This window comes from Gekko japonicus, unplaced genomic scaffold, assembly GCF_001447785.1.
Source record: "Gekko japonicus isolate JY-2015 unplaced genomic scaffold, Gekko_japonicus_V1.1 scaffold1176, whole genome shotgun sequence".
Taxonomy (NCBI): domain Eukaryota; kingdom Metazoa; phylum Chordata; class Lepidosauria; order Squamata; family Gekkonidae; genus Gekko; species Gekko japonicus.
The window spans coordinates 291,557-315,315 of NW_015174877.1; the positions used below are offsets into that span (position 1 = coordinate 291,557).

The window sequence follows — 23,759 nt, forward strand, 5'->3', positions numbered from 1 at the left end:
CAGGCGTTCCTAGGCCAGCACCATGGGTCTGGGGGCCTCCGCACGCCGCGGCTTTCCAAACAATAAAGGACCTCCTGGTCTCTAATGCGGTCCTCGCCCATTTTGACGAGGCCCTTCCCGTGGTGCTGGCGTGCGACGCTTCCCCCTACGGGGTCGGGGCGGTCCTGGGGCACAGACTGCCGGATGGTCGCGAGGTCCCGGTGGCCTACTACTCGCGGACTCTTTCTTCGGCTGAGCGCAACTATGCGCAGATCGACAAAGAGGCGTTGGCAATCGTGGCGGGGGTAAAAAAATTCCACCACTACTTGTACGGCCGCCCGTTCACGATTCTGACGGACCACAAGCCACTGCTGGGCCTCCTCGCACCCGACCGGCAAACTCCGCAGATGACCTCACCCCGGGTGCACCGCTGGTCTATCTTCCTGGCGGGGTATGCGTACGACCTCGTGATTTGTGGATTGGCTAACCGCCACAGCTCAAACCTTCTAGGATTGGGCTAGGAATCTTCACTCCGCCCACTTGCAGCCGAGGGCGGGTTGTTTGTTCTGTTGGGAATTCAGAAGGTTGCTGTCCTCCCTCAAATACACATTTGCCTGGAGAAAAGTTTGCTTTTTAAGAGCGTTTTTTACCCCGAGGGAAATTTTTTCTGCGTTTTGCACTCTTTGTTGTTGTTTTTTTTAAAGGATGGAAGTGTGTGTGTGGGGGGAGAGATTTTCTGCTCGCATGCCTTAACACGGGTTGGGGCATTCTCTATGTTTCTTTGGTAAGTAAAACTCAGTTGTCTGCTTTCTGACTTTTTTTTTAAAGGCTGTTTGCAAGCTGCTCTTTGTGTGTGTGTACCTTGGGGGGGGGATGGGGGGACATTTGCAGAAGGAGAGAGCAGTCTTTAGAAATTCTCTCTTTATTTGTTCTTTACTTATTCATGTGATATGCGGCAGCCATTTCACTTTTTTAAAAGGACACTTTCCCCCCTTTGCTGCAAACCTCTGCTCTCTGGGGGGCTTGCAAAGGGTGGAAATCGGCTGACTTGGGGGGGGAACTAAACACAGAGATATACTGAAAAGTACTGAGTCTTACTAGCGATTTCAGCTCTCATACTTTTATTTAGTTCGGAACAAGACAACTACCCAGCTCACAGGCCGGTTTATATGTGCAACAATCCCACACCCAAAACACACCCACACACAAGTGATTGGCTATTTACAGTGGCCGAGAGTTCCATAGCCTCTCAGCCGGGAGCCTAGCCCGCGGATAGCCGCCGGCTAGGATCCGCTTGTCCCATTGTTACTGCGAGCGAAGCTCAGCCGCTTCGCATGACCACGTGGCGAATTAGACACACATGTGGTCGGAGATGGATACATTACATATACACAACTCAAAGAGCAAAAAAAGAGGTGTTGCTGTGCCCAATATTCCTGCACTTAGGTGTTTTCACAGTCTGGCAAATGTGCTCAACAGCCACAGTTGTGTGCCAATACATTTCAATTACTAGATACACGTTAGAACCAATAGTAATTCCTTTTCTCAGGGGGGAGGTGGGTGGTGAAGGGGAACATTACTTTGGGGGGAAGCATGGTGATTTCAGATTTTCAGATTTTCAAACAGGGGAGGAAAACTTTTTCCTTCTTTTCTTGCCAGTCTGAGCCTCCCGTGTGAGAGAACCAGCAAGTTTGAAACCTCCAGGGGCTTAAACTTACACCAAACACACTTTTCAGCACGTTTTTTAAAAATCAAACAAACTGCACATATGCTTCCCTTGGAAATTCTCTCTGCTTTACTGTCTCCCAATTTGAAGTTTGCACCAAGCACAACTACACAAATGGCTGCCATTGTACCATTCTCCTCCTCCCCAATAAACCACTGCTAACAGCCCCTAGCACAGTCTCCTCCGTTCCCACTGCCTGACACCAGCCACGATCTTGCCACCAACCTTGAAGCATGACCCTTAGGGAGGCGGGATTTCCACCGTGTGGGGGGATGGGGGATGTCACTTCTTGATTTTGACAGGTGGTACGTCCATAATCAGGGGAGCGGTGGCACAGTGGGTATATCCCACTGTGTTAACATCCGAACTGTGTTAGTTCGAGCCCCACGCTGGTGTGAGCAGCCAGCCTGTTGTCCCCAGCTCATCGTCTACCCAGCGATTCGAAAGCTTCGGCGAGTAGATAAAATGGGAACCACTCCTTAGAGAGGGTGGGCACACCAATCTCCCTTGTGGGAGGGTGTTAGCTGATGGTCGGGACTTCCTGGTCGAGGTCGGAAAAAGGCGAAAGAACTTCTTGGCTACAAAAATCCCTGCAGTGGATGTCTCCGGCCAGGCGGTGGCAGTGTGACAATGTGACATACGAGTCCTGAAGCCTGGTCGATAAGCAGCCGTTCGGAAAATGACTGAGCCAAGCCAGAAGACGTCTACACCGTGCAGTGACAGCGTGTGCAATTTTTAAAAAATGATGATATGTTGTCCTCCCGATCCCCTATGAACATTGTTAGTCCCCTGTCTAATGTGAGCCCACTGGGGAAAGCGATTGATAAATTGAAAGTATTACTATTATTATTATTATTATAATCTTGTTTTACTAGACTTCTGTTGATACAGCCCAAAATCACATTTGCCTTTTTAGCTTCTGTATCATACTGCTGACTCATGTTCAGTGTATGGTTTACAAAACCCTAGATCCTTTTCGCACATACTACTGCCAAGACAAGTGTCCCCCATCCTATAATTATGCATTTGATTTTTCCTACCTAAATGCAGAACTTTACATTTGTTTCCATTGAAATTCAAGACCAGTTTTCCAGCCTGTCACAATCATCCTGTATCCTGACTCCATATTCTACTGTAATTGCTACCCCTCCCAATTTAGTATCATCTCCAAATTTAATAAGCATTCTATCTATTCCTTCATCCAAATCATTTATAAAGATGTTGAACAAAACTGGTCCCAGAACAGATCCTTGAGGCACTCCACTTGTCACTTCTCTCCAAGAGGATAAGGAACCATTAACAAGCACTCTTTGGGTGCGATCTGTCAACCAGTTACAGATCCATCTAACATTTCACCAAATCCAAACCACATTTCACCAATTTGCCAACAAGAATATTATGAGGAACCGTATCAAAAGCCTTACTGAAATCAAGATAAACGGTGTCTATGGCATTACCCTGATCCATAAAGGTAGTAACTTTCTAAAAAAAGAGAGATAGGGTTGGCCTGACATGGACATGACTTGTTCTTGACAAATCCATGCTGGCTCTTAGTAATCACAGCCGTTCTTTCTAAATGCTCAAGGACTGTCTGATGATTTGTTCTAAAACTTTCCCAAGCATAGACATCAAGCTGACGGGCCAGTAGTTACCTGGATCCTCCTTTTCCCCCTTCTTGAAGATGGGGACATTTGCCTGCCTCCAATCTTTTGGCACCTCATCTGTTCTCCAAGAATTCTCAAAAATAATGGACAGAGGCTCAGAAATTACATCTGCGAGTTCTTTTAGTACTCTTGGATGCAGTTCATCTGGCCCCGAGGACTTGGTTTCATTTAAAGAAACTAGATATGTACTACCCCTATGCCAATCCTAGGCTGCAACTCCATTCCCTCATCATGTGTTCTGTTTTTGCCATGTTGAGCACCATTTCCCTTACAAGAGAAGACGGAGGAAAAGTAGGAATTGAGAAGTTCTGCCCTCTATTCATCACCTGTTACAATTTCACTTTCCTGTCCCCAAAATGGGCCTTGCTCTTTTTCTTACTTTGAACATAAGAAAAGAACCCTTTTTTGTTGTTTTTAGCGTCTCTCGCTAGCCTAAGCTCATACTAAGCTTTAGCTTTCCTTACTCTCTCTCTACAAACACTGGTTATTTGTTTGTATTCACCCTTGGTTATAAGGCCCTCCTTCCACTTTCTGAATGAGTTTTTTATTTTTCAAGTCCTTAGAAAGCTGTTTATAGAGCCACCTTGGTTTCTTTAAGCTCCTCCCATTTGTCCTTCTCATAGGAATCATTTGTGATTTGTGCCTTCAGTATTTCGCTTTTAAGAAACTCCCATCCCTCTTGAACTCCCTTCTCCTTAAGTATTTCTGACCATAGGATTCTACGCAGCATAACTTGGTCAAAATTTGCTTTTCTGACGTCCAACCTATATGTCTGACTACGTACAGCTCAATAGTCCCCCAATAGTCAGTCTCTCCTCCCTTTACTGCCTGAGTCATCTGTAGATCCCCAAAACATCACTGCTGATGATATTCCAGGTCAAAGGTGGTTCCATGAAAGGAAACTGCTCATTTAAGTGGTTTGCAAGTGCCTCAAAGAAAGTTGGTATTTCCTGCAACTTTTGGGTTTTTTCACAACTGAGGCCTGTTTTTAGCTGTCAGAAGGCCAATTTGAGGGGAGAATGCTGCCTGACAGCATGTAAACCTACTCAATGGGGATCTGCAGGTCTAACCAGTCTTTCTAGTTCCTATACCTCATGCAAGTCTTCAGGACTCTCCCAGCTGACCGCCCAAAGCTTCTTTCTGTGGTTTGCTGCTGGAACTAGGTCTCGCTGAGACTTGATGGCAATGCAGTATCTGCACAGGTTGGCTTATTTCGGAAGTTGCAGCATTGTGTCCGGCTACCTTGACCTTGCTCTTACCTGACTTTCAGGGGCTGCCTCAGAACAGAATCCAGAGCATGATTGTATGTTGTTGCTTAGGCAACAAGGGACAGAAGCATCTTCCAATCATTTTGCTTGTCACATTTGTTACCTTAAAAGTAGCCCAATCACAGGGAGGCTTTCTGAAGTGAACTTTTCTTCCGGAGTCTGACTGGAAACAGCTTGATGGCATCCCAGCAAGCTCAGCTATGCGCTTCTTGGCAAACTAAAGTCCACTTTTGTATTGATTTTTAAAAGGTGACTTTCAGGATGGGATTTGTAAATTTCACCATGGAACAAAAAAGGCTTCAATGAAATGTAAAGCAGAACCGGTTGGGTTTGCAGTGGTTATTGCTTCTAATGCTGAGGAAGTACCACTGGCAACTTTAGTTTGCAAACATTTTACCCCCTCAAGCATCTTTCAGCATGTGCAAAATGCCTTCAGATTTCTTTGTGTCTCTGAGCGCATGCAGAGTACCTCTATGGAAAAAAAAAACCCATTACATTTTTACTCTACAAAAAGCCATATTGCTTTAGTCTAAAGATTTGGACCCAATTTTTTAAATCAAATTATCAACAAAAAGGCTTATTTCATTCTTTAGATATTTATGACCCATTTTAATATGCTCTGGGGACTCAAAGCAGCTCACAGTGTTATTCTTCTTATGTCCATTTAGGCTGAGAGTCTTCCATGGCAGGGTGATAATTCGAACCTGGATCTCCTGGACCCTAGTCTGACATTCTAACTACTATACCATGCCAATGGCAGATTGGGATTTTGGGCTGGTGTCTAGCAAGGGCAGGGCTTAGGGTGGGGAGGAAGCTGAGCAGGGATGTGAGGCCATCAAGTTCACTCTTCAAAGCTGCCATTTCTTCCAAGGGAATTGATCTCTGTACTCTGGAAATCAGCTGTAATTCTTGGAGAACTCCCTTGTAACATCACTTCCCCCACCCCCTTTTTTTTTAGTATTAATCTAGCCTGATATATGTTCATTTCTATGCATCTGAGGGAGGCAGTGAGCTCTGACACACAAAAATTCATGCTGGAATAAATTCTGTTAGACTTTAAGGTACTTTTGGATCATCATTTTACTTTTCAGCTCTGGGAAACCCCAGCAGCAAATCTTTGCTAGGAGACTCTGCTTAGGATGGCCCTATTGGTGGGTTACAAATTTTGAATTTTAATGTGGAGTTTTGTTGTTGGCAGGGCAGAGTCCTGAATGGCTAGAATATGGGGTTGAAAGAAAATAAATGCAGCGCACCCCTCCAGCAAAAGGTATTCAACAAGATAGTATATGTGTTTTGGGAGTAAAAGTCCCCTTGAATTCAAAGGGGCAAGCATGCCAAAGTTATCAAAGAGCAATGGAACTGAAACCACTTAACTAGGAACAAGAGAGCATTCAATTTAGTTTAATTTGTGGAAATAGGCCTTTGAAGCTTTTAATGGTATGGAAGTAAATAAAAATTCAATTAAGTCTTTATTAAAGGAACAGGACATTCTTTTCTCATTTCGGCAACCCTAGTAATATATGACCTGCATTTTAAAATTCATTTTGTTAAATGAATTATTAAAGGAACAGGACATTCTTTTCTCATTTCGGCAACCCTAGTAATATATGACCTGCATTTTAAAATTCATTTTATTCACTTTACAATCTGCTTCTCCCACGGAGCCTCAAAGAGGATTACAGGGCAGTATAACCAATGAACTAGGATTACAAAATTACAGTACAAAGCAAACAACAAATTAAAGTATGGGATATTTTTATAATAAAAGGTATAAAAAGCAGACTAGTGGCACTTTAAATGCTATTTATTGTTGTATAATGTTTTGTGGGCTAGGGCCCATTATTAGTAGAGGAAAGTGTGGTCAAGTCCCTGAGCCCGTCCGCGGGGAGGGCGGGATATAAATCCAAAAATAAATAAAATAAATAAAGTCACAGCTGATTTATGGCAACCCCATGGGGGTTTTCAAAGAAAAATATGAACAGAGGTGGCTTGCTTGCCACCGCCTGCCTCTACATACCATCCTTGTACTTCCTTTGTGGTCTCCCATCCAAGTACTTCCCACCCACTTGGCCACCCAGGTCAGGGCAGGCCCTATGCTTACCCACTGGAAATAATAAAAATAAAGGGTTACTTTCAATTTGTGACCATTTCAATTATAAATATATATGTATGCATCTGTGTAAACATAAGTATTATACACATGCGTATATAGATGTATGTGATTATTCTGTGGGTATAAATACTTAAAAACATACAGTCTCGGTTGGTTAGAAGCTCGTCGCTTCCTGTTCATACCCTGTAGCAGCCTTGCACGCGTCAGCCAAGCTTTGCCAAACTCAGCAGATATTCTCACAGCCAAACTGTTATTTTTTATTTCCCTTCTCCAGGGCGACCAATCGCCTTTTTCAGCCAAGTTCCTGGGAAGTGACTGGCAGCTTCGACGTCAAATCGCAGCGCTTGTTTTGGAAGCGCAAACTCGAGATCAGGGTTGGACAAGCGCTTCACCTGAGGAAGACGTTCAAAGGGATTGTGTGTGCGTGGTGGTGGTACATACATTTTATTTTGCTTCCCGGCGGCATCTTTCAGTTGGAAGAGAAAGAAAACAGGTGAGCATTTGGGTTGCTTGCGCAGCATTTTGTGCAGCTGTGCTTTGGCCTTGGACGCATGCTTTTGTCGTTCTGTAATTGAGACGTCACAGTTTGGGGTAGAGGGCATACCCTTTTATTGTTTTGCTGATAAACTGAAGCAATTGATTAGGGGGGGAGTTGTTAAATGTGGATTTAAATGTAACCCGGAAGTAAAATGGAAGAACTTTCTTTTGCAAAGCTGAAGATTCCCCTCCGTCGGTCCCCAGTTCGTTCTTTTTTAATTAGAACTTTCCTATCCAAAATGTTCATGCCAGGGTCCGTTCCAGAGAGATAGCCCCAGCTCTGCTTCCAGTAAGCTTATGCTGAGCTGAAATAAAATGCTGTTCATCCTTAAAGTGCCGCAAAATTCTTGTTTGCTTTCGCTGCCGCAGACTGACACAGCTACCCTGCTCTGGAATTGTTAACAAATGTAGGTTGGCAGAAGCCTTTGGGTGCTAGAGCTGCTTTTCTGGTATGTGAACTACAACACAATCCTCAACATGTCTATTCAGAATTAAACACTGTTGTGTTGAGTGGGGCTTGCTCTCAGGATTACAGTAATCTCTTATCTGGAGTTTGTAAATATCAGAGCTCGCCAGCCTTTAAAGAGAGCTACTGTTGAGGAATGGAAAAAAATATCCCATATCCGAGCCACCCTCGTGCGTGTTACCAAGTTTTGTTCTGTCTTAGAAACAGAACATAGACTAGGAAAAGTACCAGAAAAATGAGAAAAATTCTATGAAATAAAATGGTAGAGTGGTTAGAATGTGGGACTAGGATCTGGGTGAAGTTACCTGTTCAGCACTGCTGAGAAAAATTCTATGAAATAAGATGGTAAAGTGGTTAGAATGTGGGACTAGGATCTGGGAGGCTGTGGCCCAGGTTTGAATCCCCCGCCCTGTCATGGAAGCTTGCTGGGTGACCTTGGGCCACTCACACACACTCCTAACCTACCTCAGAGGGTTGTTAGGGTAAAAGGAACAGAGGAGAGGAGAGTGATGGGTACCCATTGGGAAGGAAAGCGGAGTATAAATATGTAAATAAAATGCCTTGGTCTGGATAGCCCAGGCTAGCCAGTTTGGTGTAGTGGTTAAGTGCGCGGACTCTAATCTGGGAGAACCGGGTTTGATTCCCCACTCCTCCACTCGCACCTGGCTGGATGACCTTGGGCAAGCCATAGTTCTGATACGAGCTGTTCTTGAAAAAAGAGCAGTTACTGTCAGAGCTCTCTCAGCCCCACCCACGTCACAGGGTGTCTGTTGTGGGGAGGGGAACGGAAAGGAGTTTGTAAGCTGCTCTGAGACACTTTTGGGCAGTGAAGGGCGGGATAAAATCCAATCTCTTCTTCTTCTTCTAGCTTGATCTAGTCCAGGCTAGCCTGCTCTTGGAAGCTAAGCAGCATTGGCTCTGGTCACTTTGAATGGGAGGCCACCAAGGAATACCAGCATCACTACACAGGCAGGCAATGGCAAACCAGCTCTGAATATCTCTTGCCTTGGTGTCTCTTGCTTTGACAATCCTACGGGGTCACCATAAATCAGCTGCAGCTTGATGGCAAAAAAAGGATAATGACAGCTTTAAAGAAAAGCCTAAAGCAGACCTTTTCCTGGATCGTCAAGGGGGATGCACATGCTACTGTGCAGCAGCCCTCAACCTACCTGTTGGATACCTCTAAATACTGGGGAAAGGGGGATTGTATCATTACAAAGTGAGGCCAAGGGGTCAAGCATTACGAGAGAGGCGTTGTGTTGCAAGTGAATACTGAATTTGATCAAAAGAACACAGCCTATGATCAAATCTGTGAGGGCTGCAGTTGCATTTGTGCGTACTTAGCAGGCCAGTCCCATTGTGCCACCATGCGCAGGGCTGGGCTGATAAAACTGGAGGCAGGCAACACATTGGGCTTTTCACGTGCTGTAATGAAAGAAGAGCTATCAACAGAAAGAGAAAATAACGATCCTTTAATTTAGCCTGATTGGTAATGCCAGGAGTGAACCTCCTAGCTGTACTTGCTTTACAGGACATGTGGGTTTTATGGCCTGGAAGGGCCATTTGTGCTGAGATGAGATTCCACAAATGTTTATTCCAATGAAAGTGACATTGAGCTGCAGGTTGTATGATGTGACCTTGGCTCAAGGGTTTGCTGCAGACTTCGGAGGCATGGTAGAATTCTGAAGTGGGAATGGGCAAGGAGGTGGGGGGGGTCCAAGTGTTTTTTTTGTTTCCAGTAGTGTGGGGACCATTAGGGGTGAGGAGCTGCAGGGAACTCAGGAGGTGCCCTGGTACCTTTGCAGATTCTTTTGAAGGAACTCATTAGCCCTTTGCTTACTGAAAAATCTTCTGTGTCCTGGCATGATTTTATCAGCTAGGCTTCTTTTTACTGATGTGATTTGTATTTGTTGACTTTTTTTATTGGCTCCATTGGTTTTGTTGTATTGTTTTTAGTTATGCTCTGCCTCAAACAGTTCTTGAGAGGTGGCATTTGCGAAATAAATATCATTATTTCAAACGTTTACCCTGTTCACTCATCTGTAGCTGGTAGCAAGGGGTATATGTGGGAAGAGATGTGTGTTCCCCCTTCTCCAGCTGCTTTTATGGAGGTAGTATTTGTAGCTAAGGAATAGCAGGCTTCAGAGTGATGTACACAGTCCTGCCCTCCAAGGCACTGCAAGTGGGAAGATTGCACCAGAGTTTCAGCTCAAGGTGCACCAACATTTAGGGCTAGATTCCTTCTAGGCAAAAGGGGGGGAGGGTAACCAGTGGATCCAGGAGGTTATAAATGTCTCTTTCTGAGAGGGAGTACTCTGTCAGTTTTGGTAGAGGTAGAAAGACACCCTGCTTGGACGTTGATTACACTTCCAATTATCAGCCACTTGCAAATCTCTCAATTTTTGGCGGGGTTAGGTCAGCTTCAGGCATTTTGGGATGTTGCCTGGGTTTTGTACAGAAGCCACCAATGGCTCTCTGGCTTGATGACCAGGAGAGAGAAAGGGGGGAGTGCAACCCTGTCAACTTTCCTGAACCTTTCAAGATTCCAGGGATGGAACCTGGGACCTTCTGCATGCCAAGCAAGTGCTCTGCCGCTCAGCCTCGGCCTCAGTCTTTTCTTCCAGCTCACTCTATTCCACCTCCTCCCTCTTGGCCTCATAACCTATCTGAGCAAGAGAGCTGCAACTAGTTTTTGGGACCTGACTCACAGTTTGAGAACCACCTGCCTAGTGAATTTTGACTTGTCCTCCAGCCAACCACATAACATTAACTCTCAGTTACTTCCATCTAGAAAACGAAAACCTCAGGACGTCAAAGCTTCTTTCTTGGATAAACCCCTCCCTTTTTGTGTTTTATGTTTGTAGGATGGGGGAATAGGAGAATGCCAGTGAACACCCAGACCTGCTGAGCAGTGTTTCTGTAGCTCGGAAAGCACAATGTAGAGGCGGACTATGGTGGACCCCCTTCCCCCCAAGTCTCCTTTTTAAAGCGCTGTTGTGGTTAACTGAGCAGGGCCGGCAAGATCAAGAGGGTCTGTGCGAATGAGTCACGATGGAAAGAATGAATGGCCCTGCTCTGCAGCAGCTTCCGCTCGCGACGGCAGCTGGACCCCGACTGGTCCACGAGGATTCCTTCTCATATAAGGTAAGATTATTTCTTACCCAAAGCTTTCCATTTGAGGGATACAGGAGGGGGATTAAATAGTGGAGACTTGTCTCTTTGTTAGTGTGATGGTCCATTATTATGTTGGAAGTGTGTTTGTGCAGCTTCAGGTTTCCTCACAATCCTAGTTTGGCCAGTAAATCTGAGAGTTACACTGTCAGGGGAAAGAACTGCTTTGAGGAGACTTAAGCACCCATGATATAGGAGCTGCGGTGGCTCAAGTGGTTAAGACGCTGAACTGCAGGCTGTGGAAGGTCGGTAGTTCAGCAGTTCAAGACCCGAGTGTGCCGCATGACGGAGTGAGCTCCCGTCTCTAGTTCCAGCTCCTGTCAGCCTAGCAATTCGAAAGCAAGAAATTGCAAGTAGATAAATAGGTACCACTTCGCTGGTAAGGTAACATGACCACGGAAACATCTTCGGACAGCGCTGGCTCTTCAGCTTTGAAACGGAGATGAGCACCGCAACCCTAGAGTCGGACTCGACTGGCTTTCGAGCAAGGGAACCTTTACCTTTACCTAAGCACCCATGAAGGTGCCTTATACCAAGTTATGCCCCATTGGTCTATCAAAGTCAGTATTGTCTACTTTAATGACAGCAGCTTGCTGGGGTTTCGGGCAGAGATCTTTTGCATCACCTACCACCCAATTCCTTTAAGTCAAGTGCCAGGGATTGAACCCGGGATCTTCTGCATGTAAGCCAGATGCTCTACCATTGAGCCATAGCCTCCTGGACAGGCCTTTTCCCTGTATACCCTCAACCCCTGACACAGGCTCAGGAGAGGATGCCAGTCTCCTCCTTTGCGGCTGTTGGCTGGGAGTGAGCGGCAGGGTCTTGGCACGCTCCCTATTGTGCCTCCACAAGTGCAGTCGTTTGGGTGGCTTGGCTGGAGAACCAGTCCTGGCTAGCAGATTTACAATGTAATCCTATGCAGAGTTACTTTTCTCAAAGCGCACTGATAGCAATATTCACATTATTATGCATTTATATAAAATTGTAGGTTCCAAGCACTTCACATGCATTGATATCAGTATTAATGTTATTATGCATTTGTATAAGAATTTATGTTGCAAGCACTTCACATGCCTGAAATAACTTTATTATGTGGTGTTCCTAGTATTTAATGTGAGCTGTGCACCGTACATTAAGACATAACTGTGTTACTTTCACCCCCTGGGTTGGTGCAATCAGCTGCATATTGCAAGTTCATACCTGGAACTCAATTCCAGGGGTGCACAGACCCAATTCGCATTGGAACTATGGTGCCTGAGAAGCAGGAGCTGTCACTTCCCCTGACAATGCTGTTTTCCCGGTTTATAATGGCTTTGGGGTAACACTGTTCAGCTCATTCAAGGCTCCATGTATACTAAAGGGTTACACCAAATAGCATCCCCCCCAGGGCCATTTCAGGTAGGGTAAACAGCACTGGGCAGGGGAAGAAATCCATTCTTTTCTCTCTTTTTTTTAATTTTTGTATTTTTCATGTGAGTGTGAGAAGTGTGTGTGTGTGTGTGTGTGTGTGTGTACCTGGAAGTCATAGCAACCTCTGGTGACTGACCCTCACTGGTGGTCTGGAGGATATTCATAGAGGTGGCTGAATAAAGCCTGACCCTGTCCTCCCGAATGCTGGTATTCCTTGGAGGTCTCCCATCCAAGTAGTTGCCAGAGTTGACTGACCTGTTTAGCTTCTGAGGTCTGTCAAGATTGGGCTTGCCTTGGCTATCCAGGTCAGGGTGGAAGAAGTCCATTCTTGTGAGCATTGGTCCAAACCCAAATTGAGCCTGTGCGTGCCTCAGAATTGAGTTCCCAGCATGGAACACTAGGCCCATGGTGGATCCTGAGAAAACATAGCATGTGTTTAGGACCTGAGTCACAACCAACAAGGCCATGCCAGCAGGCTTACAAGCTAACTAAAATGTACCTCCTTCTCATCCCGTCCTTTCTTAAGCAGCTCTGAAGGGCATAAGTGGCTCTCCCCTTCCCTGCTTCATCCTATCAACAGGCTTGTGAGGTATGTTAGGCTGAGGGAAAGAGTATGTCTCGCCCATAGTCAACTCCTGATCTTCCAAGTTGCGGGCTTTTTCCATGTGTACCTTCATAGGAACATCATAAGTCTAGTGTCTGTCTGTCTATCACCATAGAGGTTGTTTGTCCTTCTGTAGAGAAGGAAACTGATCTTTTTTAAAAAACAAAAACAAAACCCTCACCTTGTTTAGAAGAAAATTGGAGAAGTGATTCTGCTACTTGGAAAGAGGGATGTGAGGAAACTCTGACAACCGTGCTTCCAGGCGAGGAGAGAAAGGGCTGCAGAGGAGAGAGGAAAAGACTGTACGTGTGCGGTTTCCTCCAGAGATGCTTCATAGCAAGGGAGGAGTGCAGGAAGGAGAAGAGGATGAAGGGAGGATGGCAGTGGCCCCAGACATGGCCTTTGAGAGAGCTAAAGCCACCACCGTTGCTTCTCCCCCCTTTCCCGTTTCCTCCACAGTCCCTTCTCCCCTCAAAGTGGCATTTAAAGATCTCCCCCTGCTTCCTTTTTTCCAAGCCTCAGAATCGCACTTCCTTTTCTTCTTTCTGCCAGTAAATTTTTTTCCTCCTCTCTAGGAGGACTGAACGCCTCCATGCTGATGTTAGTAGCAGGTGGGCACAGCGCTTCAGAATTAACTGTAAGCGTGGGAAACGTCACATCTGGTTAGGCCTGGAGTGGGAATTTGAACACAGGACTATCTGTTAGAAGTCTGAAACTCTGACTTCCACATTGCACTGGTTCTCATACAGAGCACAAAGACATCAAATGGGAATCCTTTACAGAATTTCTAAGAAATGGTAGGGAAAAGAAAAGAACTTTAGATTTGGTGGTCAGAAAGTTCCATAACTTGCAGGAAAAAAAACAACTAGGTAGATAGAGTTAAACAGATGTTTGAGGCCATTTTAATTTGAAGTGGAGTAGTTGCTTTTTTTAAAATACTGTGTGACTTCCTTTTGTCGACCTATGATTCAAACTCTGGATGTCATTTAATGAGCACAGCTGTGTCATCCTGGGCAGGCAGTTCCCTTGACCGGCTCAGTTAAGGTTTGGCTAAAATATGCAGAACTTCCTAGGTTCCAAATTCGCTGGAATGTCCTTACCTTTCTTCTCTTGCATAGATGAAGTTTCCCTGAGCTTTAGACAGGAGTGGTTGGAGGACTCTCTTATACCTTCCTGTTTCCATATGTCTGTGGTTTGAGGGCAGTGCTTTCTACAGGGAGACAGCTCCCTTCAGAGAAAGTACAAAAAGAGCCTGGCCAAAGTGGGTAGAGGAAGTGACCCGGTGTGACGAACTGACCTCCAAAAGCAGGATGCTTAGTGCATCAAATTCAGAGAGCTGGGAGATCAGAGGTTAATGCCTCACTGTACAGCACTTTGATTGGCAGGCTACTGCCTGCATGCAACCCCTTCTCTTTGATTGGTCAGCGCCAGCTGAGGAGAGTTTTAAAAAGTCTTGTCAGAGGGAGTCAGTCTTCCATTTGGACTTTGGCTTGGGAGTTGCCGGTCAGGAGGAGTGTGTGTGTCGGTCTGAGGGGAACAGACAAGTCACTTGGGAAGTGACAGGACACAACTCCTTGCCCTTACTACGTACCGACACAATTGCAGAAAAGTTCAAAAATCAGAACTAAAAGTCTAAGTCAGGGGTGTCAAACATAAGGCTCGGGGCCGGAACCGGCCCATCCAAGGCGTTTATGCAGCCCGCAAACAACTAGTGCAAGGGAGGGAACAGGAGACTGTTTGGGGGGGAGTGGGCTTCAGCAGGCAGAACAACCTCATCTGCAGCAGTCAAGCAGCATGGGTGCGACTGCCTAGTGCTGCGCTGCTAGCTCTCCAGTCTGCCCATTTGGGTTTTCCTCTGGACCTCCTCCAGCCCATGGGGCCTTGCAGTGAGGACACACCAACTTGGAGCTTACCAGCTGCTGTCCTTTATACAGTTTCTGTCTCCGGTACCTGGCATTACTTATTATGGCACACACACACACGGCCCAGCCCAACAAAGTGACATTTATGTCAGAACTGGCCCTCGTAACAAACGAGTTCGACATATCTAGTCTAAGTGTCAGCCCTAGCTGAATTCTGTTTATTCACAGTCTCCAGAACTGGGATTTAGGTTTGACAGAAGGGACTGGACAGGAGGTTGGTGTAACAAAAGCTCAACCCTCCGGCCAAATGTTTGGGTTCAAAGAACAGGTTGCACAGCACAATTTACAATTACTTAAGGGAATCTAAAACCCCCTCAAGCCTAGGGTAGTCCGCCACCAGGTCTTTTAATGATTTCCAACAGTCCTGGAGTAAAAGACCAAACTTCCAGACTGACTATGGAACTTAACACACAAGGTCAGCCCTGCAGAGTGGAACTACCGACTGAGCTCAAAGTCAAACAGTTACTTTTGGCGCAGTGGTCAAGAGTCTAAGGCAATGGTTCTTTGAGGTTCAAGGAGCACAATGCCAGGACAGAGTAAAAATATAATTTGTTTAACCACGACAATAAAAATATAATTGTTTTATTTAGGTGCAAACTTATTTAAAAGAAAAAGACTTCAGACAGTGAAGGGAACATAACAAACACTAAGCATCACCATCATAACTAAAACTTACAAGGCAGTTGTAGAGTTACCTTCCAGGTTACAAAGAGGTGTACCAGTCCAACAAAACAACATAATTCAATCAGCCCATCCAGGCAGAGTCAAGTGGGAATGCCCATTGCTAGGGTTCCTCTGGGACTATTGACCACACAAGGTCTCATAGTCCTAGGCACTACCATCCTACAGAATGAAACCTTATTTTATAGAAAAAAGGGGTCTTTGACCAGCCTAGGCCTTTGACCAATCAAAGAGTGGAAAAGTGATGTCAGCTTTTCACTGTTGCTAAGGGTTTTTTTTGGGGGGGGGGTTTGCCCCTCGTAGGGGATTTTTATTGCATTTTCTATAAACAACAAAGAAACAAGGAAGGGTATACTACAATCTACAGGTGAAAGAAAAGAAAACCTCTAAAAACCCAAGGGATGGTGGTCATTCACAATGCTTACAACATTGGCTTATAATACATTGGCTTATACTTGCTACATTAAGTGAGTACATAATTCTTTTTGCTTATAATAGCATCTCCAACAAAAGGGACTATATAAAGAGCTCTAAAGAGAAATGCTTCAAATTCATTTAAAATAGGATCTAAAGAAAATCATAACTCATTTTTTCTCCTTTTTGTTTCTCAAACGATAGCTTAATTTAGGGGCAGCCGCCCCCAGTTCAGAAACTGCATCCTCATCGGAAGCTTCCAGTGCTCCGTCTTCTTCTTTTCCCTTGCTGCTGCCATCTTCATCTTTATCCTTCTCCCCTGCTGGGCCGGCATGAGAGTCAATTCTTTCTTTCTTGTCTTTAAATTTGAAGAGCATGCCTTCAGGAACGGCCCATCTGTAGGGAATGTTATTTTTCTGTAAAAACAGCACCAAGTCTCTGTATTTCTTTCTCTTCTTCCTTATTTCAAATGGAACATCCTTCAAAACTTTTATTTCTTTGTCTTTGATCTTCAGGTTGGCTCCATTTGTTGCTTTCAAAACTTGATCTCTTACTTGTCTCCTGTACAATCTCACCACAATCTCGCCAAGCAAATTATTCTTTCTTATGAAGTCAGAATACGATCTATATATCGTATCTGTTTCGTTTTGTAAAAACTCCGCTTCTAAATCTGCAACCAGACCCAGTAAATCACACACAGTCTGTTTTAGATCTTCCCCTCTTGCTTCAGGGACCCCCTGAAATCTTTTCCATTTGCAGCTGTAGAAGTTGCGCCTCCTCAGTTGCTCGCTTTTTTCCCATCCCCTGCATTTGTTTCTGCAGCTTTTGTGTGTTGGCATCCACTTCTTTAAGTTCTTGTTCCATTTTTTCTGTCTTTTTAGTAGTTTCATTTAGTTGGCTTTGTTGTGCATCGAATTTTGCATGGAGCAATGTCATTTCCTCCAGCAGAGGGCGCAGAGCCTCAGTCAGCATAGTTTGGAAGTCTTTGGTAGTGTCCTGTCTAGGACCAGAACTCGCTGGGCTGTCATTTCTGGCAGAGAATTTCAGTTTCGATTGCTTGTCCTTCTCCTCCTTCTTCAGCGCCATGTTTGGGAATAGTTTACTTTTTGAAATTGTTATCAAAGTCTTAAGATCCTTTAAAATCGCTTGGTAAGTTCTCAAAAGTTCTTTATTTTAGTCCGCTCGCTTTTTCATTCTGCCCCCCCCTTTTAGTGTCGTTTATCAGTCCACTTTTTCTTTCGAGGGGGAGTTTCCCCCTCCTCATTCTATTAAGGGGAGGCTTTCAGGTTACTTTCTGGTGCCTTTGCTTAAACAAACACTCACTTTTCCATGTAGATATCACTTTTCTGGATTAAATGGCCCGGCCACCAAGCGCTTGTCCCAGTGTGCTTTCCTGGGTCCATTTCGGAAATCAGCAGCGGGACCGTCGGGGCATTGATTGGCCGGCTGTTTGCCGGAGGAAGGACCCTCCTAGCGCCCCATGGCTATGGAGCACCCGCAAGGGCTCTGGGAGGGGGATGCATACGATCGCACCCCCTCCTATCCGCCGATTCACAGTCCACGTCTCCCGGAGCTCTGAGAGATTGTGGCCACCATTTAGGAAGCCAAAACCGGAAGTCTGTTGCTAAGGTTTTTTGATGAGCAGAGGAGAAACGAAACCTATCTCATAGGGGTCCGTTCCTTCCACCACACAGGTGCTAATAATTCAATCGCTCTGGGATGTGCTTAATTGGGCTAGCTGCTTCCCGGGCAGTTACAAGTCGTACCAGCCAGCTGCAAACAATCTACCAAGGTCACAGCGCCTCTTCATTAACTGTGTCTCTAGGGAGAGTTTTCTGTGTAGGCCTCTTGCAGCCTGAACCAAGCTTTTCTTAAAGCCACTGAAACAAACAAACAAAAAAGGCTTTTCATGACAGTTGGAAACTGCATGTCTAGCCAAACAGAAAAAGATTACTGCTCCTATTTCTTACCCAGTTGTCCAGAGGGTTCAACTCAGAAGGGACCCCTGTTTTGTGTTAAGAGGTAGACGGTCTTAGACTCCTCAAGAGTATAAAAGGGGAAATTATAATCCCACAAGGGAAGTACTCAAATACAGGAAGAAAGTACTAACTTCCAGGAAACTAAAATAGTTTTATGAAACTTTATTAAGCCACATTGTTGCTGAAAGAAATATTCAAAACAAACAAACCTCTCACAGTTAAGAAATAGGAACATAAGCTTCAATTATATTCTGCTGCCTGTTCAAAATATTATAAGTTGTATGAAGAACCAAATTTCCCTCAACCTCTCGTCCTCTGTCCTATTCCTGATTCACCTGCCTTCAATAAAGTCAATCTTTTTGTTTGAGCTTTACTTCGTGTTAAGTGCCATTTCCAAAGGGTTTTATAAGAAGGCTGCTGAGTTGCAATAAATCTCTGGCCTGGGCAAAAGCCAAATAACTTCTCTATCACAGGGTGGGACACACAGAAAGTTATAATACTACACTTCAAATACACTACTAAGAGGCTGCTCAGTCAGAGTGGGGAACAGTATTTAGGTGGGAAAATCTGCCTCACAGAGAAGAAGAAACAGGGATCCATCATACCTGGGGTGAAATGGGAGAGGGCTGGTAGCTTGACACCTGTAGTGTGGTGATGGTAACTGTGCCCTACCTTGTAGGGTTGTTGGGATTACCGAGATAACATATGGGAAGCACATCATCCATGCTTAAGTGCACGGTCTGTATATTTTGCCTTGATTTAGTACCAAGTCATATTTCATGGCTGCCACTAAGCCTCCTCCCCCTGCCCATCCTTTGACTTGCTCTGAGATTATCAGGAGCCAAGAGGGAGACTAGCTGTTTCTTGAGAAGCTCTGCACAAAGGGAGACCGTCCTACCCCCATGTCCCAACTAGAGAAGATAGCAGGTGGGCTCTGTTTGAGTCATCTGCTTCAGAATAACCAGGACCAACAGCATCTTGGGAGGGGTGGTATTTGGATTGGGGTTTCCGTGGTGGGAGCAGAGGAATTGTTACTTGTTCCTCTGTGCTGTTTTCCAGTTATCCTTCTCTTACTGCCTCTTCCCCCTTCCTCTGCTAGTTGCCTCTCTGGAAGAGACCCAACAGATGCCCATTTGTTTTTGTTTTTTCCTATAGGGAGGAAGTGGAATGATTTCAATGGGGGAAACATCAGAGACAAGGAGAGTTATGTCCCCCCCACTTTACATGCACACTACAGTCCAACTTGGGGGAGGGAAAGGAGGACAACTGCTGCCATTGGCTTTTTCTGAAAAGTCAAAGATCCAATCATGAACCTGCTACCAACTTGTTGAATTGGCCCTCAGGAGAAGGGATTTTTGTACCAGCCAATGGTGGGAAAGGATGTTATCAGTGGAGGTGTGGTCGGGTAGGGGAGGGGCTGTGTTCTCCAGATTTATGGATCATTGAGTTCCAAGTATTACATGCTTAATGGCAAATATATTTACCCTGTAGACACCTGGAAGGGAAAACTAATAGCTGTGTATTTCTTTCACTTGCAGGAAAACCTGATTGGTGCATTGTTGGCTATTTTTGGGCATCTCCTCATCAGCATTGCACTTAACCTCCAGGTGAGCATGAGAAGGACAAAGAACTGATTCTGAAATCAGCCTTCTTGTGACTGGCAGCTTGAATGTTTTTTGTTGTTATCTCCATTTCCTAGAAGTACAGCCATATCCGGCTGGCGGGCAGCAAAGGCCACCGAGTCTATTTCAAGACCAAGACATGGTGGTGTGGGCTGTTTCTGCTCTTTTTTGGAGAACTTGGGGTATTCTCTGCCTCCCCCTTTGCACCTCTTTCCCTGATTGTGCCACTTGGTGCTGTGTCAGTCATAGGTAAGTCACTCTGTACTGGTTCATTTTATTGATTAAAACTATCCTGGAGGTGGAGAAGGGGAACTGGGAGGCCCAATATTTAACAGCTTCTTAATAGAAAACTAGTAAAATGCCCAGCACTATAACCAGCAGCAAGTGTGGGTATCAAGGAAGGTATTAGTACAGAGCTGTGCTGAAACCCCGTGGGTGATCCCTGTCAGAAAGCATTGGGTTGCTGAGGACTCAAACAGATGACAGGAAGAACACACATCTCTGGTTGTGTTCGTAAAATGCTAGTTGCAGGCTTTTGTGGCCTCAGTTTACCTTTGAGCCATGCTGGAAAGGGAGAAGGTTAACCATTCAACTTTCACTAGGTTAACCATTCAACTTTCACTAGGTTTTGGTGTTCAAAACTAGCATTTTATAGGGTAGGGGGAAGGCATGTGCATTAAAAATATATTTTTCCTCTTTAAAATGCAAGGAATCCAGCTACGAGTAGCGAAACTGAGTGGAGGTTGAAGGGTTAATCCCACTGACCCTTCTCTGCATGCACCCAGGCAAACTGGGGCTGCAGACTCCACTTCTGCGTGTTTCTTTTTAATGCAAGGTATGATCTTAATTTTATCTGTATGAGCTCTGTCAGAGGTGTCTCCCCTCTCTTCCCACATCACTGCCAAGTGCTTCACTCTTCTCTGTTACATGTGAATGGCAACTATTCCTTGATATAGGAGAAATAAAAAAGTGCCCTCAGGGATACCACTAAGGTTGGGAGCTAACTTGGATCCTTCTGCATAGTGGCCCTCCAAGAAGGGCAGTTTGAAGAGCCCATCGGAGTCTGACAAACGTATTCCACCTGGAATTATTTGCAGAGTTGTTTTCTGGGTTCTGCTTCTTGGTTATGCCAGGGTCTGAGAGCAGGAGCTGGCTCTTAGAGAGTGGGAAAGATTCTTTGAAAGGAAAAACCCTCTTCTCTTGGTTTCCATACATCCCAGGTGAGTGGTAGCTTCCTATAGAGAGACAGCATGAAATAGTGGTTAGAGAGTCAGACTAGGATCTGGGAAACTGAAGTTGAGATCTCTGCTTTGCCATGGCAACTTGCTGGGTGACCTTCAGGTAGTCACATACCCTCAGTGTAACTTACCTCACAGAGCTGATTAAATGGAGGAGAGGAGAACAATGGAAGGCACTTTGGGCTCCCATTGGTGAGAAATGAAGTAAGTAAATGAAGCGGTGGCACAGTGGAGGGGAGCGGTGGCACAGTGGGTATATCCCACTGTCTTAACATCCGAACTGTGTTAGTTCGAGCCCCGCACTGGTGTGAGCAGCCAGCATGTTGTCCCCAGCTCATCATCCACCCAGCGATTCGAAAGCTTCGGCGAGTAGATAAAATGGGAACCACTCCTTAGAGAGGGTGGGCACACCAATCTCCCTTGTGGGAGGGTATTAGCTGACGGTCGGGAAGTCCTGGTCGAGGTTTGGAAAAAGGCGGAAGAACTTCTCGGCTACAAAAATCCCTGCCGTGGATGTTTCCGGCCAGGCGGTGGCAGTGTGGCGGTTTGACATACGGGTCCTGAAGCCTGGTCGACAAGCAGCTGTTCAGAAAATGACTGAGCCAAGCCAGAAGACGTTTACACTGTGCAGTGACGGCGTGTGCAATTAAATGAATATATGTTGTCTTCCCTATCCCCTATGAACATTGTTAGTCCCCCGTCTAAAATATGTAACTGTACATCGCTTTGAGCCCACTGGGGAAAGCGATTAATAAATTTATATATATAACTGCAGGGGGCTCATTCTGTTATTTTCCATATTCACCCACCTCTCCCAATTTGTTTATTCTAGAGCAGGTCCATGTTTTATTTCAAGAATGCACCAACCTAGAAGAAACTAGTAGCAGAAACTAGAAACTGATAGAAACTGGAGAGGTATTCTTGGTATCTCAAATCATCTCCAAACCTAGCCAAGGAGATAGTTGGGGGCAGCTGCCCCAGAGGTAAGGAGTGCAGCACTAGCAGCCTAAAGAGAGAACAGAAAGGGCTGGAGAGTCTGCCACCCCTTGCCCCCTTCCGCAAGCCCCTACCTACAACATGTTGGAAGTGAGGTGGGGCAAGAGTTTAGCTTCTGATATCTGACAAGAACAGGCTAGCCTAGGCTATCCAGGTCAGGCAGGGTGGGGGTTGGGAAGACGGAAGTATTGATAGAGGAGAAGATGCTGATGCCACCAGCCCCAATTTCCTTTGGTGACACCCACCTACTGACTCATAACTTTGTCTTTTTATCCCCTTAGCAACTGCAATTATAGGAATCATATTTATTAAAGAAAAATGGAAGCCCAAAGAGTTCTTGAGTAAGTTCCAGATTCATGATGTGTTGTTGTAGTTATTTATTTCCACGTGCAGCATGATTTATTTTATTTTTATTCATTTTGTTTTGCTTCCTTCATGACCAGCAATACCAGTCAAATAGAATTGCTTGCTAGCATTCCACTGCAGAAATCCCTGCTCTTCTTACAAATGGCTGCTTTTCCCAGCATTCTTTGTTTCTGTTTTTAATTACTAACTTGCAAAAAGGATCTAGCCTACCTGCCTGTGTGTAATAGTTTCTAGTACCTTTGGCAGCCTGAAAGAGGGAGGGGAAGTAAGGAAAAAATGCTTCTCACATTTACAAAAGCTTCCTTACCTGGTCACCAAGAGGTGATCCTTGCTTAATCCCAGGGGAACAGATAAGTGGCAGTTCACAGGCCTGGCTTAAAACAGTGGCAGGCAGTTGACAGGCAGTGAACTTATGGAACCTTCCCCCATTGGCCAACCTCGCCAAGAAAGGAAACTTTTTGCCCAAGATGCACTCCTGGCATCAAGTTGCCTCAGGAACAGCAGATTGACAGCAATTTATGGATTGTGATGTCTGTATGTTTCCTGCAGTGTCCCTTAGCCTCCCAGGGCACTAAACTGAGTTTTAACATCCCTTGTGGCACTGATTCCCAAACTTGCGGCATTCTAGTGTGTTCCCTATTCTAGTGTGAAAATTCATTTGCCAGATGCATTTGCTGTTCTCACACGTCACCTCAGAGAGGACCCCTGCAGTACTAAGTCGACTTTTTGTCCCTCGCTTTCTGCCAGTCTGTGGTCTGAAACCCCCACCCCCAATAGAGGATTCCCTGAAGGCTGCCCCGAAACGTAGCCCTGAACGCACAAGGCTGTCCCTGGGCCCTGAATGACTGGCAAAGGGGAGCATGGAATGCCTGGGCTCTCCATTAGTGGCAAGGAGGGTGTATGTTCTTGTTGATCAGGTGCTGACTGAAGGCGGGGTGGGGGGTGGGGAGAGATATTTAGTTTAACTAGACAATACAGTCCTTGAGTTGGGTCTAGGTCTGCATCAAGGACTTTTGGACATGCACATGTGAGTTCCCTGTTGGGAATGCCGTTTCCAGGCACACAGGGCCCGATACAGATGGAGGAGAGGGTTGTATGTCTTCTCCCTGCCACACCTTCCATTGCCATTTCCTTACCCAAAACTGCCTCATTGGGGGAACACAGAAATGTATTTGTAGCATCAGATCCAAGAGTAATGGAGAATCACCACCTAAGCCTTTTTTCTACCACCATGGTGATCTTGAAGCTTCTTACCTTCAGTTTTATTCAGTTTTTAAAGGCTGAGATTCTCAGGGATAGTGCTCATGCTGGAGTAAATGGTTAGGCCTGAGCTTGACACCCTGTAACTTCCTTTCCCCATTTGGATAACTGCTGCCTTGGCCTTCTTATAAAAGGTGGAAGATCTAATCATGGACCTGCTGCCATCTTGTTGAGTTCGCTGCCAGGAGAAGAGATCTTTGTAAGAGCCAGTGGAGGGAAAGGAGGTTACTGGTGGGGAGTGGGAAGAGGTTTGCTGACCAAAGTTCACAAATTCCCCCTTGCTTTGCTTTGTAGTCATTCTTGTGTGGTCTGTGCCTCCTGATTAACCCACTAACATGGCCTT

The 23,759-nt window shown here is 45.4% G+C and overlaps 1 protein-coding gene across 2 annotated transcripts in view; it reads left to right on the plus strand.

Moving 5' to 3' along the window:
- The first annotated feature begins 7,126 nt into the window (after nt 1-7,126).
- Nucleotides 7,127-23,759, plus strand: part of NIPAL3 (NIPA like domain containing 3) — a 34,642-nt gene continuing 18,009 nt past the window's right edge. For both annotated transcript variants that reach the window (XM_015424862.1, XM_015424863.1), the window contains exons 1-5: nt 7,127-7,243; nt 10,618-10,897; nt 19,473-19,541; nt 19,634-19,805; nt 22,072-22,131. In XM_015424862.1, coding sequence (XP_015280348.1) covers nt 10,805-10,897; nt 19,473-19,541; nt 19,634-19,805; nt 22,072-22,131 — 394 coding nt within the window. In that variant the 5' untranslated portion in view covers nt 7,127-7,243; nt 10,618-10,804. The remainder of the gene's footprint in view (nt 7,244-10,617; nt 10,898-19,472; nt 19,542-19,633; nt 19,806-22,071; nt 22,132-23,759) is intronic.